We start from the raw sequence: 17,734 nt of genomic DNA, 5'->3' as shown, positions 1-17,734 counted from the left end.
TTTGCTTTTACCTCCAAGCAAGAGCAAACAGGGAGCACAAACCCTTGGGTGAAGTGGCCCTGAGCAGCTAAAGCCACACTTTGATTCTCTTCAGCAAAAACTCACACACAGAGAGCAGAATTCCAGCCCCAGCTGCCTGTGAAGCCATTGTAAAATGAGCAAAGATCAGAGGATGCCTGCTTCTTGCAGAAGGATTTGCTCTGGTACCAAAGCCATGCCAGTGCTCACAAGGGAGGAACTGCCTGAAAAAATAAATGAGCCAATGCTGCTCCAAGTACATGGCCAAGAGAGTCACTTCTGGTAAACAGCCCACTTAACAAACACATCTAATCTCCAAAATCACCCTCTCAGAGCTGCAAAGGAACATGCAGGTTTTGTCTGTATCAAAAGGAAAAATAATCCCCTACCTTGAACAGCAAAATAAAAGCCAATAAAGCCCCTTAAAGCACACTTCCTTCTTCAGAAAATGGTGATGAACTTTGGTTGGTGAAGAATAAGCAAGCAGAAAATGCTCAGTGGCCATGAGGGGAAAAATAGACTGAAATCCCAACTGCAGTCAGAGAGCAGAGTTTGCAGACAAGATGTTGTATAATAGTCTCATTGTAAGGGCTTCACAGATTAAATGTGCTTCAGAACAGGTTGCACAGATGTTTTGTCTGGGGACTTCCACCCACTGTTATATGCAGTATGAAAAATTAAATTAGTTGTAATAGTACTTGCTGATCCAAGAGTTTATCAAGCAGCAGTACAGGATAATGCCCCAAGGCACTCCCAGTCTGGCTTTACAACCCAAGTTCTGAGCCCAGAGCTGATCAGGAGGCTGGGAGTGCCAAGTTAAATCAGGCTGTACCAGAGGAGAGGAGATCCAGCTGATCCATCCCTGAAGAGATCAGCCCAGCATTACAATGTCAGTGTTGTGTGGAGCTGCAGGTTTTAGTTGCTGTCAAAAGGGTTTCTATTGTTTTTTACCACTGCAATGTATTTGCTATTTTAAATCTGTGTTACAACAGCAGAAGAACTGCTGGTTATCATCTAATTATATTATCAGGGCAATTAAACTACTTGAAATAAGTTACCACAGTCAGATAGAGAAAATGCTTCAGAACTGGCAGGGCCAAACTAAATGCTTTTTAAGGTCTGATTTAAAACCAAAGCCTTTGCCATACATGGGCCTGCAAAATTCTTGGCCCAAAGGAGGCTGAGTGCTCATTGGGGGTATATTTGGTATTGGGGAAAGAAGTACAACAGATCCAGCCCCTTCACAGAAGCTGTTCCTTTTCTTATTCTTAATTAAGTTGTCCCTTTCCTTATTCTTAATTTTACCCAATACTGCTGATTTAAATCCCAAAATACCCTGCACAATCAGTGTGATTAAAAAAAGCCATTCAGTAGAACAAAAGCTTCTGGGAAAAGGCACTTACAGTGAATAGAAACTCATTTTCCTGAGGAGCAAATGCTGCTCCTGCAGGTGAAGCCAAGGGTGGGACTCACCAGCTTCACACAGATCACAAAGGGTGGAGTTGCATCCCTGAAGTGACACACAGGAATTTTTGGTTTTGGTCTCTCCTGCAGGAGGAAGGGGTACAGAAGCATTCAGGTTACTTGCCAGCTTGGTTTTAGGAGCTGCTAAACTCAAAAAGGGGGGAAAATGTGTTGAGCTGTGATGCTGAAGAGAGCTTGCTCATTCTCTGCCTGTGGTTGTGTGAAGTTTTACACCAAATCTGAATTTCTGCTCCCAAGAGGAGCAGCTCTCACTGCTCCACTGCTTCCTCCTCACCTCCAAATTCTACTTCCAGCCCTTTCCCAAACAATTCCCACTTTGACCTGATGGCAATGTGTGCAGCTTCAATGGCTTGTCCCATAACAAACTGTTCCTCTTTTTTTGGTTAATTTTTTGCCATTTTAGTGAACTGCATCCATTCCTGTGCCCTCAGACAGCATCAGAGCAGGCACAAGGGCAGAGACAGAGGAGGATCCTTCCCTCCTGCTGGAGCTGTTATAGGGCTAAAGCTCATCTGGGTTCAGCACAGATCCAAGCTGCAGGATTTGCTAAGGATTCACAACAGCTGCAGTACAATGCAGCTGATCTGAGAAAATGGGTTTGTTTTAGGAAGACCAATGCCTAGGATCTGTGTCAGTCACACTGACAGTATTACTGAGCTGCTGGGCAGTGAGTCCTCAGAATTCCAGGCAGAAATGCTGATCCCAATTGCTTCCATGCAGCTCAAACACTCAGTGTTTTCCCAGTGTGAAATTGCACAGTTCCTCCATGCTGTACCTGAGGAGGGGCCCTCCTGTCCCTCCTGTGCCTCCTTCCCTCAGTCCCACTCCCATCAGGGTAATTTGATTCACAAGATAATTAGTTGGAAAATTTTCAATTTTGAGGGTTCCTCCATAAACCAAATTCCACTCCCATTTAGAAGACACACCTGTCAGTGAAGACTGTTTTACCCCATCATCAGGATCCTTTCAGAATAAGCATTTTTGTCTTTCTAAACTGACTTCACTGGGTGTGAAGCTGACAGTCTTGGCTCCAGTTTGCATTCCAATGTCCATTCCCAGCCCTCCAATGTTCTGTCACTGCCTCTCCACCAAAATGAGCTGCTACACAACTACAAGATCAGTGACAAATTCCTTCATCACATTCCTCAGAACACTTCTAGATCACAATAAAGAATGCAAGAGTGCCTATAACTCACCTCAGACTCCTCATAGGTGTAGAATCCTTTTGTTATTTTCTTTTCATCAACATCACAAAATGCAGTTACCTGGAAAACAGCAGCAGAATGTTTCATTTCACCTGTAATGTATCTGTGAGCAGAGCTGAGGCATGGGATGGACACAGGAGTAGGACAAAGCACCCTGGGCCTCCTTTGGAGCTTAAACCCTGATTAAATCCTGTCTGGGTCTGTCTCAAGGAGTGGAGAAAATTCTGCAGGTGTCTATGAGCACGTTCTGATCTAAGTCACTGACTGCATAAGGGAACAGCACCAACCCCATCCTCAGGGAGTAAACTCATCCCAGAGATCAGTTTCCTCATTTTGGCACTTCCACTAAAGCCCAGGATGAGATGCAATAAGAGCCTCTCTCTTCCTGTCCCCCCCAAGCATGGGATGTACCCCAGACACCTCAGGACCACTGCTCTGGGTGCTCTGCAACACCAGCCTCAATTCCAGGGCACAGCACACCAAATCTGGCAATTCCTATGGTTATGGACTTCAATTTCAACTGAAAAGCTCAGCAGATCTGATGTTTAAACACAAATAATTACTGCTTCCCTTTGCTTATTCTTACTGGAGTTACGAAAGCATTATTTGCAGCCCTAGGTGCCAGATATTTTAGATGGGTTTTTATTTGCATTCCTCATAAATATGCAGGCAGAATAAGTGCCTGCCATCTAAAATACACAGTGGCCTTATTTTTGAGAGTCACTAGGTTGCCAGGAACATTTTGGAAGACTTTTTAAAATAAACATGGCTATGTTTTCTTCTGACTTCCGTTGGATCTATTCATATTATCTACATGGAGCTCTTATGCTGAAGCAGAACAGTTGAGATAGTTAAGGTCATACAGAAATCAATTATTCTGGTGAAAGCTGGATAGCAGCTTTCATATCTTTTTAATTGCTGCATTAAAAATTGATTAACAACACTTACTGCTGAGAAAATCTGAAAAGCCAAACAGCTGTTTATTAATTTATTAAGTTAGAGAAGGCTGAAAAGGCTGGCTGGCTTTCCGTGTCTAAAATCTCTCTCACACATTTTCTTCCTGTGATTTAGATGGTTTTCTTTTACCTAAAGTGACCTCATTCTGTTTGTGTAGAGGGTTTTTCTAATACCATACCACTTCCTTCATTAAACATCAATGGTAAGAGAATGCAAACAAAACTATCAAGGGACTGCAAATAAGGCTGCAAAGCACCAGTGTCCAAAGCAATGAGGGAAATGAGGGGATAAACTGGGCAGGGACAGTCCTTGGAACCCCTTAGAGAGACACAGGGAGACCTGGAGAAGACAAAACAGGCACCAAAAGAAGAACAGAACATTAAGGAAATATGGAATTTGCACTCTGGGGCTGAGTGAGTGAGGAATCACATCAGGAGCACACTGAAAATTTGCTCTGATGCAGGGATTGCATGAAGGACATGAACCCTGTGTCAGCACTGGAATGGGAACAGAAGGGAAGGAGGGAATTCAGGAAGGTGCTGGAGATTGTACAAGGTGTTTGTGGCTGGTGCAGCTGGCTTAGATGGACACACACAAGCAGCTCCTTCACAGATTGATCCACTTTACATCCCTGGCCCCATTTCCATGCCCACTGCAATGCTTTGGGGTAGCTGCAAAATCAGATGGTGTGGATGTGTACACACACAGAGATTTATAAATGTGTGTGTTCATGAAGGGAACCAGTACAAGTCACTGTGGGAAGAGAAATTCCCTGCATGTATTCTCTTAATTCTGTGCTAACCACCTTTAAAATTCTCCAATATTCAGCAAATCTCAGTTCTACCACTTGTGTTTTACTGTCCTGGAAGCTGTGATCATAATAAACAATATTTAGCAAGATATGCCTTCAATGTAAACCCAAGAGAGTCCTAGGAACAAAGTACAATATGTTGATTTACTGTCCAATAAATGAAGTTATTTTTGGAGCTGATTATGCTCTTATAGATAATAAAAACCGAAATAAACCACCAAAACTTATCACACAAGGTGAAGTTCTATTTACAATTCTCTGTCACTACCTGAGAATTCAGCTGCAAGATCTGTGCTGGAAAGTCTCACTGTTCACCCTCAGTGTGTTATTATCCAGTTAACAGAAACCCCTGAGTGGTGCCTGCACTTCTCAGCAGGAATCAATTTCTTCCCAATATCTAATCTCAATCTCTGTCAGTTTAAAACCATTTCTCCTTGTCCTGTCACTACATCCCCTTGTAAACAGTCTCTCTCCAAAGACACTCCTTGTATCACTAAATTGCCATTAATTCCAGCTCTCCCTCTCCCTCCATCACTCCAGTTTCTGGGTGTAGAAAACTCTGCCCTTTCCAGTCCCCAGAACACCCCACACAAACCCCTCAGTGAAAAAAGGAACACAGATGAGTCTGTGACAAATTTCCCTTTTTGATGGAAAGAGCTCAAACCCTTTTTGTTATCACTGAGGTATTTCCCTGTATAATTCCCAATGGGCTCAGGCAGCTTAGACCTGGTATTTACAGTAGTAAAAAACAGGTCAGACCTGAATGGGTGATTTTTCTGCAGCCTGCACACCATGTGGGTGGCCAAAATGTAAGGCAACTCTTTTTCTGACACACACTATTTATTTTCCAATTAAAGCAAAGCTGTGTTTGGAGTCTAAATACAGGACTTAGGCACAGTTGTTTATCCTATAAGGAGAAGCCAGGGCATCAGGCTTATGGGAGTTATTTACTTTATACACTATCAGGATAAACCCAGAGACACCTATTTATTTTCCTGCATTAATGGCCTTCTTTCTTGTAGCTTTTATGAAGAACATCTATGCACACACGAACTCCTGTCTCCCTGTGAGAAACCATGAATTATAAAGCCATAAAGGAGTCTCAACTTGCTTTTTTCCAGCCTCCCCTTTTAGCAAAATTACTCTTTGGCAGTATGACACACTGAGTCCTCAGACCACACTTCAGCGTTACTAAAATATATGAATTATTACACGTTTTTGTTTTAAACATGTATAAAAATCTGCACAATTACAAAAATTCCAAAGGAAAGAACCTCCTAATTCTCTCAGCTCAAAACTGGAGGAGCTAGCTACAGGCAAGCTAAGGAACTACTGTAAGTAATTTTTATAAATATGGACTGCAACTTCCACTAACAGCGGTGTAAGGGGAAAAGGAGAAATTGCCTTCTCCCTCCAAATAGAAAGTTTACATTGCTCAAAAGATAAGATACCAACTCAGAAACAACCTCTGCTAGGGGATGCCACTTTTGAGGAAGATAAAAGCCCTTTTCTGGCTGCTCTTCCTCATAAACACAGGGGCTCAGCAGGGCCAGGCTGGGGCTATCAGACCCCCCTGGGGAAAGGAGTTTAAAGGCAGCACATCCTCCTGCAGTCCCAGCAGCAGCAGCAGTGACAGAAGGGAGCCTTGGGGTGCAGCTGGGAGTTCCTGCCTGCTGGAGCTCTGCTGGGATTGCACAACAGTTTAATTGTTTTTTCCTGTGTGACTAGTTGGGTACTGCAGACAGTGTTTGCTCACACTTCCCATTCCACTCAGATTTCATCATGGAAAAACTGAAAGGTTTCATCACCCTAATGATGTCCTTTTATGGTGAATGATCTTCACAGGATTTTGTTTTCACCTGTGGTCTGTAACAGCCATTTACAGAAAGCAACAACCTGAGATCAGCACATTCTCAGGTCTGGAAGGACATGAGAGGCAAGTTCCACATGGGAGAGTGAATAACTGAGTGGAACCTGACAGAAAACTGGAAAACCCTTCCAATAAATGGTCACCTGCACACTGGGACTTCTCCCTCCTCCTTACATCAGCTGGTGTCTCAGAGTCACCTCCAAAGACACAACCTGCAAAATCCTACTGAGCAAAATCCAGAGACAACCTGCAAAATCCTACTGAGATCTTCCCTGCTGCATTCCCTCCCCATCTCGTGGAATCTCCCGTCTGTTTTAAACTTCTAGTGAACCCTGTTAATTCTTCTATTTATAATTCTTTCATTGAAGCTTGTAGAAAGTGCAACAGGAGCACGTTAATATACATCTCTGCAAAAGCAAAATCAATTTTGGCCATTCATGTCAAAACAAAGCAACTGAAAGCATTACAATGCAAGTTCACATAGATAGAGCGAATGAAAAAACAGGACAAGGACACAGGGGCATGAACAGCTTCTGCCATGCCATGGAACCAGCAAGCACCAGCCACAATCTGAGTGATTTTCTGATTTTCTGTGCCAGAAGCTGCTTTTATTTCACCTCCTTAGCACTACAGCCAGGACAGAAGCTGAGGGTATCCTTAAATCCCAAAAATTAAATTCATTATTCCATTTAGACACCATTCCACTGAAAACAGCAGCAGCTTCCCCTTTTTGCACATACCCACAACAAAATCAATGGAGAATTTTAACACCAGAATCCAACATGCAAAATCAGCTGCTAAACACTGGATATAAAACATTCCCCTTGTTATGTACAACACACAGCTGCCTTCAGAGGGACCTCACTGCCAGAGACTCATCCCTGCAGAGGAAATCTGAGTGTGCCAGGCACCTTTTGGGTGTGCACAGCTCTGTGCTGGCAAAACAGAGCTTGCAAAAAGCTCTTCCTCCCACATGGAAACAACAGGGAGTATTCCTGGCCAAGAAGCATTCACTACAGCCCAAAATGAAGCCTTGATTTACCCCATGTCATGTTTTATACCTGGATTTAACTGCAACTTTCAAATTTCATCTCCTTCCTTGTTCTGGAGGCTTTTAACTTGCTTTCACACTGCCATTCCACTGTAGAGGTGTGTGCAACATTCTCCTCTTTATTCATATTTCTTTGATTTTCATGCCCTGACAGTGCCACTCACACACTTTCAGAATGGTTAAAATGCTGCAAAATTTGAACATTTCTTGGCTGTGGGGAGGAGCTGAAGGACCAGAGCTGCAGCACAAGGTTTGGTGATGCTGCCCTTGGAAAAAGGCAGAGGGAACCCAATGGATGATTGTAAATGGTCGATGAGCCAGGGAAAAGGGCCTTCAAAAGACTTTTTCTGTTGTCACAGAGGAATGGCATGGCCTGGCTGTGTACAAGCACTGTTTCCAGCCCACTAATGAGCTGATGCTTATTTGGGCCTTTCCCCTGCTTTTCCATGAGCCACTGGAACTCTATTTTCAGCCATCGGAAATGACACGAGATGTTAATGCTCAAGTTCTCCTTTTAGCTGAAGTCTGATGGAGAATAAAAGAGCAGACAAGACAGCTAAGAAACCCTCCAGGCACATGGAGCATCCCAAAAAACATTTGGTTTCCATCTTCAGCTGCAAATTATAGACACAACGGATGTGTTTTAAACAAAAAAAGGCCTGTTTGACTTCATTCTTGCAGAAATGCTAATACTGAACCACTGTCAGCAGTGCGAATCAAGAAGAGGACAGCCAGGAAGCAGAATTTCCCTAAGAATACTGAGATCATGGTAATTAATTCATAAAAAAACCTACTAGTGGAATAATTTTTTTCGTGTGTTGCTGTTTAGCCAAAATCCTGAGCCTTGGATTTTTGCCTGACTCCTTGGGAGACAAAGCATCACTTTAATATTCAGTATACAGATGGCTGAGGGAAAAGAATTGCTGAGGTGTCCTTTTCTCTTTTAACATAACCACAGCTCACATTCACACTGTTTCCCAAACAAACTAAAGTAATAATTTGTTAGTGAGTATGAACATAGACAGACTGCTGCTTCCTGGAATTGCCTGAATTTTGTTTTCTAAGAAACAATTCTCTTTGGCACAGGGCAGAGCTGGGCTTTTCAACATCCCACAAAGATCCTGTCAGCAGAAGAAATGCAATGGCTTTGTTTACCAGGTTCTAAAAATACTAGAAACATTATTTTCTTCTTGAAAAAGACGTTTTCTTACACACCCTAAGCCTGACAGTTCAAATTATTTAATTCTCTTCCTGAGGATTTAGTACAGTCCAGGTTTGTTTCAAAATTACAAAATAATAGAAGATGTATGTAGGAGGGTTTTTTTGAGGTCTTTTTTTTTTAGTCCTAGGAATTTGTGTCCCAAATTTTCTGCAGGTACTTGGTGCCAATTGAGAAAATAACCCTGCAGAGACTCCACAGTGCAGCCAGAGTCAGTCAGGACGTCTGGTGAAATTCTGCACCTCAATAAAAGTATGCAGACAAACAAAGCATAGGTGAAAGCTCAGAAGCCTAAACTGACTTAAAGTATAAAACCAACTAAAATTAACTTTAGACAGCTATATTCTGTCTAAACTTAATTTTAGTTGGCTTTATACTTTTTTAGATTTTAATATATATAAATAAAAGATAATTGTCATTATGATTATTATATATAATAATGAAATAACATACAGACTATAACTGTCATAATAAATCAAGAAATAAAAAATCATATTTAATGGACAGGTCTGTCCTTTCTGAGTAAAGCAACTGATTAATTTAATATCTTTTCATCCAGCTCACCCACTGCCACATGATGGCAATGACTGAGGGATGGCACTGGATTGGCACTGGAATATCAAACAGGAAATTCAGTTCAGTTTTTGCTTTGTACATTTACTCCCATGCCTATTCAGTAATTCTAACTGTGTGTATACAAATGTCTTCTATTTTTTTATATGTGTGTGGTCTGAGGGCCACAACATTAATCAGGTTTTTATATGTATTTGTCATTTTGTCTTCCCATCCATATTCTTAAGAAAAGAAAAACACATGCAGCAATAAAATGAATGTTCTGTGGCTCTTTATAAGAAACAGCCATTTGACATTAGCCCTAAAGCCTTTATCTAACACAAAGTTATTGCACACAAGAAAATGCTATAAAAACAAGGTATTTTGACTCTTGGACAAATCTATCCTGAGAAATATCTGCCACTGCCAAATCCCAGCATTTTCAGCTGACTGTGAATGGGACAGCCATGTCCAGCAGTTTCTGCTCACCCTTTCAGCCCACACCAAACCCTTTTTTTTTGGCAATCAAATCCTTTTTGGCAACCAGTCCCTTTCCAAAGGGACTCACAATGATCAGGGACATGCCCAGTATCCACTTTGGAACTGGGCAAATATTACACAGGTATGGATGACTCTGGACAAGGCAGTTCAGCACCCAAATTAAGAGTTCACAACCCAAATAAAGAGCTGCTCTACTCACCTGAGTACCTGCCTACTACAGCTGTGTCTCACCTGCTACTGTGCTTAGCAGGGACATGGTGCTTTTCTTGCTCTCCCTGCCCACCATAAGCTCTAAATAAAATATCATGGCATTTTAAAAGAAGAAATACATCACACAGAATATTGAGAATTGCCTAAATTTATATTAAGTATCAACCTCGTACTTTGGGGACAAAATATCTTATGAGAATTTCCTGGGTTAGATTAAAAGAATATGAAGAAGAAGTGGGTTTGTACAAATGTCACTTTCCAGCTCACCTTTTTCTGATTAGCTGGTGACAAGCTTCTGTAGAGTTTCTTGCCTTGCTTGCCAGCATTCCAAATGGTGAATGATGTCCAGGAGCTCAGGACTCTGTCCTCAAGGAACCTGACTCGGTGATTCCAGATGGTTTCCCTGGAGAGTTGGGAAAAGGGCAGATTCTGTTTTAGCATTATTATAGAGCCATGTGCACATGTACACACTCACCTACAGGTAAACCTGACAAAAATGATTCATATAATACCAAAAAAATTAAAATCACATTAGAACATTAAATTGGAAATTTCTGAGGGAAATGTAGAAAAGAAATTCTGTGGAAGTTCTCAGATAAAAAACATTTGGTCAGTTTACAGCCTTAGACACTGAAGAGCTGCTGACATCTTCCACAAGTTCAACACACGTTCTCAGAAAGAGAAAACAATGTCAAGGAAAGCAGTTTGTTCATGGTCCATTTCTCCCAACTGGCAAATCCACTTGGACAACCACAGCTTTTTTCATGTTTGAGTGTGTTCTACCCTATAATGCAATATTTAAGATTCCAACATTTATCATGAATTAAAGAAAACTGCCTGCTGTTTAAAACATCTGCTTTATTTCCAGCATTCATTTAATATTCATTAACTATGAACCCACCTCAGACTTATCAAACAGTTTCCTAAAGAGAATAAACTGATTTCCTCAATTTGACAAATGAAACTTCGTAACATATATCTCTTGAACGAGGCACCTTGAGCTGTAACTTTCTTTCCTAGGAAATTCTGATGAACCCCCAGTGGTGTCTCCTTATTTAAGGCAAACTTCAAGTGGAGTTTTCCATTTTCTGATTTGCATCATTCCTTCACAGCCCCAGTTCTGTTCTGAAGGCCACACAACCCTCATGGGACTCAGTGACCCCACTTCACTTCAGCACAGCCAGATCCTGCTCAGCACTTCATCACTGATCCTGCTCTGATAACTTGGAAAAGACCTCGAGCACAAATAAAATTTCCTCACAGCTCCAAGGATGATGGCTCTGCACCAGCATTTCAACTAATGGGGAAAAAGAAAATTTTGGATTTGATCAAAAATCTCTCCTAATGCAACCACAAGATGCATTCCTGCTGCAAAGCTTTAACTGCTGCTGGCATCCTTTGACACTTGCCTTTTTCCATGTTCATGAGAGCATACTGCAGTCCCAAAGGAAAGTTTAAGGAACAAAATATGAAGGTCAAGTATTTTTCCAGGATCACTTTACTAGAATTTCTGCGTGCTTCTAAAAAGGAAGATTATTGCTTTGCACATAAATGGAAAGCTTTTAAAAGTGATTTTCCTTTGAAATGTGACTTCAGAAGGATAACACCATATTACATTCCAAAGGATCTTCCGAATCTCTTCTGTTGGCTTGAGTGGCACTGGCAAGTTTCTTTTCCACTTGAGTTTACAACATTAAGGAAACTAAAGTAAAAAACCAGGCAGCCTTACAAGGCATGAAAAGAACTTGTAACTAATTTCTAGGTGCAGTGCAAACACTGCAATCTACCTCCAGGCTTATAAAAGATGTTTTTATTTAATGGAGATAGAGGTCCCAGCACAGCAGTGTTGGTTCTTCCAGACAGTTTGTGGTGGCCATGAGACCTTCAGTGCCCTACTGAGGTAAAATTCAATCAGACCAAGTCTCAGAGTTGTTAATCACACATGAAGATTTCAGACTGAAGGAGATTTAAGGAGATTTACTGACTCATCTCACCTATCAATGTTATCCTGCAAAAGCAAGTGGGGAAAGATTGTAAGAGAACTGCACTCTGAAATAAAAGGGTAGGAAAGGTATTAAACTCCAAATTAATTGGGTTGTTGTTCAACCACAAGAATATTGTCAGACAGCTTCATTTAACAACAATAAAAACCTTTCTTAAATATGTACTGTGGGTTGTAAAAACAAAGCCAGTATACCCAGCAGTTGGGATTTTTTGCTTGCATCACTGAGCCATTCTTATGACAATGCCCACAGAAAAGCGTTTGAAGCTCACATTGTTGTGGTGTTGTGAGGGTCCCCAGGACGAGGTGAGAGATGAGAATTGACTTCAAGTTCTCAGAAGGATGATGATTGATATGATATGATGATATGAAAAGAAAATTATATACTAAAACTATACTAAAGAAACAGAAAGGAGACATCAGAAGGCTAGACAAGAATGATAATAAAAACCAGTGACTGACCAGAGTCCCAACAAAGCTGGACTGGGATTGGTCATTAATTAAAAGCAATTAACGTGAAACCAATCAAAGATGCACCTGTTGGTAAGCAACCTCCAAACCACATTCCAAGCAATCAGATAATTATTGTTTACATTTCTTTTCTGAGGCTTCTCAGGAGAAAAATCCTGGCAAAGGGATTTTTCATAAAATATCACAGTGGCACTCACACCTCCATATCATGTGTTTTCAATGAAAAAATTAAGTTCTATCAACCACTTTGAAGTCTTGACTTAACCCTGAAATATTTTTAACAGTGCAAGGTGAGATACCAGATAAACACAGAATGGAGGGGAGAATTTAGAGTGACACTCAGAGGCTTCATCTTTGTGAGAACTCCCTCTGCACAAACAATCCCACAGGCTGGGGCAAAGGGAGCTTACAGGTGTCAGAGGAGAGAGTTTCGGTTATTCCCTTCAGGTTTCCGCTTCACCTAAGTTGCCACTTTTTTTTTTTTTTTTTTTTTTTTTGATGTTTCCAGAAGAGATAACTGGGATTCCTGCCTGGAGGGATAAGGGAATGCCATTTTCCCATCCTTCAGCAGCCAGTGCAGGTGCAGCAGACAGGAGCTGCAGCAACGTGCAAAGGGTAATTAAAGAAAATGCCTGAAACGATCCAGAAGTTGTACAAACCACTACTCAGAGATGATTCTCACAGCTATTTTCAGATTATGCATTATTACATATTCACAGCCACCAGCAAAACCAAGGAGGTATTATTACTCTGCATCAACTCCAAATCAAGACAGCTTTTCCTACCCATCTCACAAAAGATTAGAGTAAGCAATTTGCAGCAGCCTTTAGTGCCATGTCCAAGCCTGCATTCAGTTCACAAGATTTTCCTCAGCCAGAAGGTGGGACAAAATTCTTCTCAATGTACAAATTTGTTCCCGTATCCTAACGCCCTTTCTTGACCCCAAATCTTGAAATACATTATTTCCCCCATTCCTTTCATTTTGTTACAACTTTGTAAAAGAAATGTTAGTAGTATTTCCACTCGAAATGTCATTTTTGAGGCTCACATAATTTTCCTAAGATCTCACTTGCCCTGGCCCCTCAATGCTCATCAGTTATGGAGCCTGGGAGGAAGAAGAGGAGCCAAAATCCTGCAGGAGTGAAACGAGGGTATTCATGCAGAGGGTGAGAATGACTACACCGTGTGTTCCTCAGCCCCAAGTAGTTATTACCAGACCATCCACCCAAGTAATGCAACAATGGAGCACTGTTAAAAATGTGTGGTGACCCTACTGACTGACTACAGGAGTCAAGAAACATCTGCTCTACTCCTATTTTGAAATGAAAGATAATGTGACAATAAAAGCAACATGATTTAATGTCTGAGCTCAGTCAAACCTCGCCATATTGTTGCACTGCCTTTCCCCTCCTTCCCCCAGTGAGGCCACATAAGTGAATCCACAGAGCAAAGACAGATGGACAAGTACTTGAGCAATGCAGAAATACAAGCCCAATATCCTGAACAGTACTGGAATTTTAGGCACGGACTGCCCTCCACAGAAATCCTATAGATCCATAAATCTGACCTTTTCTCCCTGTGCTGGCCCTGCACGGTGCTCAGGTAACACCAGGCAGGAAGAGGAGCTGCCCAAGTGAGCATCCTCTTCCAGGGCCCTTTTATTGATGGCAGGGTAAGAGAGTTCTGGATGAGAGGTGAATCTCACCTGATGGATAAACCAGAGAACTTCATCACCACAGTGAGAGCTGAAAAAGCAAATCCCTTACAGCCAGTGCTGCATGCAGAATTCAAGGCCCTTACCATCCACAGGAAATTCAGAAATAAATCCTGTTTGAACCTTGGCCATACTGGTGAATAAACTGATTTTTCTTGCCGTTGTTGCTCTGTTGAACTTCATGTGAACTTATTAATTGCTGGACTATATCGTCCCACTGAGTTATTACATTTACACTGTTAATAGGTTCTATTAATGTCTGGGTTCATCTTCAGGTCACGGGTCATTAGCTGAGGCATGGTTTGCATTGTGGCCTATTTTTCATGAAAGGCTTATTAAGAGAGACAGAGACTATCAATGTTAATGGCATTTACTTTTCAAGAATCTAATGAGGTCATTAGTTTCCATGTTTAATTGAAGTGCCAAATGCAAGCATAGAAGATAAAAATGCAGTTGACCTCATCTTAATTTCAGCTCTACAGGAGTATGTTATTCCTCTCTCCTGCCTATTTTTGGCCGTGTGTGATTGTGCAGGAAATGAAGGAGGCATTCCTGTGCTCACCACAGATCCAAGACCTGGCCTCAGAGCACCTCTCAAACAGCCAAATGTGTGTTTCACACTAATGCCTGTTCCTCTTCGCTCAGATGACACTGGAAGCTTCCAGTGCCTGAAACCAGATGTTTTCAATAGATTATGTAATTCTGCTTATTCCTGCAGAGCAGCATCATGCTCATTCTGAGCACAGGGGAACTGAAATTACTGAAGGTGCACTTCACCTTTTCTGTCTAAGAGGGAATTGCTCAGATCTTGGACAGAAAGTACAAGCCCTCTTTTCCACATGTATTAAATTTATCTTGACTAAAAACTTGTAAACTGCTCCAAGGATTAGTGCATGCCCCAACCACCTGTCTTCATGAGCTGCACCACCTAAAGACAAGTGCAATTTTTTATTGCTCACCTCAATCCAAGCTCACTTTCATCTCGCAGTGAGGCATTGTTGTATATACAGTTCCTTTCTCTCCCCTTTGGCAAGATAATAATCTATGAATTTTAACATGTTTTTATTATACATTAGACTTTCTTACTCCAGTATTCCTCACTCTAAACTCTGCTATGGTCTCACATCAATTTAATGTGGCCATGCAGCACTGAGTACACACAACCCTAGGGTACAACACCAAATAAAGTGATTTAGATGCAAGAGATATGAAAAGTGGGATTTTGTGCTGTGAATTCCTAGCTGAGAGAAGTTTCTCAAAATCCAGCAGGTATCCATCACAGACTTTGGATGAAATGACAATGAGAACATTCATATTTCTGCATGCACCCAATGAAATCTAAACACAGACACTGAACTTCATGCAGATTCTGTCACACACCCAAAACATTTAATAATGCAGACTGACGCCTCCAGGGTAAGGGAGAATGCAAATAAGATTTGGTTTCCTGCTTCACAGATATTCTCAACTCCAGATATGTGTTCCAGAAGGATACTAACCATAGGAAATGACCTAAAGCACATGAGTGTTTACAATTATACGTACTAAGTAAAAAAATAAAAGAACCAAATATCACTTGCCAAGCAGTTTTACACATATTTTAGGAAGTCTGAAAATGCAGTGAGGCTCCTTTCCCCCTGGAAGGTTCTGAAAGACACTCACATAAACTGAAACCATCACAGGCTACGAGTGACTGATGTCTTTACTGGAAAGAATGAATGATGCACCTTTGTATAGAAATGGCCTGCTATGGTTTTTAAGACTGAAACCAGTGTTAAAAAAAAAAATCAACTTTCCTACAACATCATTTTGATCTCAGACAAGATATTAATTTGGCTGGTGAGTTACTGCTTCCAAATCTAGGTCTAGGCAAACTCAAAATTTAAAGATGACCCGGGCCAATGGCAAAAAGCAAAACACCACAGAAAACTGCTCAACAAAACACACCATATAAAGAAAAAGGCTTCTAGAGAAGCCAGAGCATGCATTAAATAAGGTGGAATGACCAAGAGGCAAATTAGGCAAGACCCAATTTAGATTATAAACTTAAACCTTTGTGATGAGTCCATTAATCTCTTTTTGCTCAACGTTCATTTTAGTCTCCAGACACAAACACTGGGCAACCCTTCAGAACTCGGGCAACAAACAAGGGAATGAGCCAGGACAAGGAGCTGTTGCACAACCTCATGTTTGGAAAGCCACACCAAATATCATCCCCAGTAGTACCAGCAGGAAGCCAAGAGGAAGAGCAGCTCTCCTGATTTCTTAGAATGAGACAAGGAAGGCGCCAACTTGGACAGGCACCCTGCACATCTGAAAGAGCTCACAGCATTTCCACATTCCCCTAGGATGCTGTAATTCAGGGTGCTTGTGCCACACAGCCTTGGAGATCTCAATAAGCAACAGCTTGCAGTAAATTCAAAACAAATTAATTTCCAAGAATTAGATGCTTTCCCACAGATAGGAGCAAAAGGCTTCCAAGAGTTTTCAGCGTCCCAAAATGCGTGGCTGAAAAGTTGATCACTAACTGCCAAAAGGATCACACAGTAAAAGAGGAAAAAAAAGAGAAATCTTTACATTTCAACATGAATACAAAGGAGAATAATTAATCTCATGCTTGTTTGCAAAATCAAAATCATATGTACTATTTGCTTGAATAACCTTTCCATAGTTAAATGATTTTAGATAGATATTCACATTTATGAAGATCTGTAGTGATATTAACCATGAGTGGGCTATTTTTGGGATTTATTTGTTTTATACTATGTGCAGCAATACAGGGATGGAGAACAAAAATGTACACAGAAATGTTCATTTTTGCTGGTCCTTTCTACAAAGCCATAAAAACTGGACTGACTGAAAAGTGTACTCATATCATTAATCAGTAAGAAAAGAGTTTACTTAATTACCACTGTGATTCTGGCATGGGATTCCTAAGGGACAGTGCAGCCCATGTAATTTTTTATTAATGTCAATGCATAAGAGAAGGGAACAGCTTTGGCTCAGCTTGCAGTATGTTGAGGAATCAGCAATTTAACACCTCTGTTAGGAGCTGAGCAGCCCAGGAAAGGCAACAAAAGCAGCTTACAAGGAAGCACCTGAGATAATTACTCCTAAACATCCTCAGGGATTTTTCAAACCTCATTATCTGATTTAGGTGGTTTAGACCCTTTAAAATAAGAAAATAATATATGTAAAGACAGTTCATTATCAGATTAAAGGCTTGGGTTTGGGTTTTGGTCTGGTTCTTTTTTTTTTTTCAAAAGATGGTTTTTGTTGGTATTACAAGTTTCTGTTTACTTTTTAAATTTTGAAGCAGCTGATTTTGAAATTAAGCCGTAACATTTTGATTTTTTGCTTTACATCATGGTTCACACGTCAAAAAAACATGAGACTGATATTACTACATCTTAAAAATCCTAATTAAAAACCCCAATGCGGTTTCACCATCTTTGCTGCTGATGATCCAAGACAAATCCAACATTTAAGTTCTCCTGGAAAGCAGAGCTTACTCCAGGACAGAGTGAGTGGCAGCCTGGGGGTGGTACCGGTAGAGCAGGAGGCAATGGTTCACTCGAAGGACTCCACCACCCTTCTGGAGATGGTCATAAAAAAACAACAGATCCTCTGGGACACCCTGCAACAGAAAACAGTGCTTGGATCAGTAT

At 41.1% G+C, this 17,734-nt stretch overlaps 1 protein-coding gene across 2 annotated transcripts in view; it reads right to left on the bottom strand.

Annotated features, from left to right (window-relative positions):
- The window catches only part of B3GNTL1 (UDP-GlcNAc:betaGal beta-1,3-N-acetylglucosaminyltransferase like 1), a 105,419-nt gene that overhangs the window by 4,182 nt on the left and 83,503 nt on the right, over nt 1–17,734 (bottom strand). The window contains exons 8-11 of one of the 2 annotated variants that reach the window (XM_058038847.1): nt 17,579–17,703; nt 10,147–10,282; nt 2,700–2,768; nt 1,492–1,566 (exon numbers count right to left, since the gene is read on the bottom strand). In XM_058038847.1, coding sequence (XP_057894830.1) covers nt 1,492–1,566; nt 2,700–2,768; nt 10,147–10,282; nt 17,579–17,703 — 405 coding nt within the window. The remainder of the gene's footprint in view (nt 1–1,491; nt 1,567–2,699; nt 2,769–10,146; nt 10,283–17,578; nt 17,704–17,734) is intronic. The other variant, XM_058038848.1, reaches the window with a different exon arrangement.

Source organism: Melospiza georgiana, chromosome 21 (assembly GCF_028018845.1).
Source record: "Melospiza georgiana isolate bMelGeo1 chromosome 21, bMelGeo1.pri, whole genome shotgun sequence".
Classification (NCBI taxonomy): Eukaryota; Metazoa; Chordata; class Aves; order Passeriformes; family Passerellidae; genus Melospiza; species Melospiza georgiana.
The sequence above is the reverse complement of the archived record's forward strand: the minus strand, read 5'-3'. Positions and strand labels throughout refer to the sequence as shown.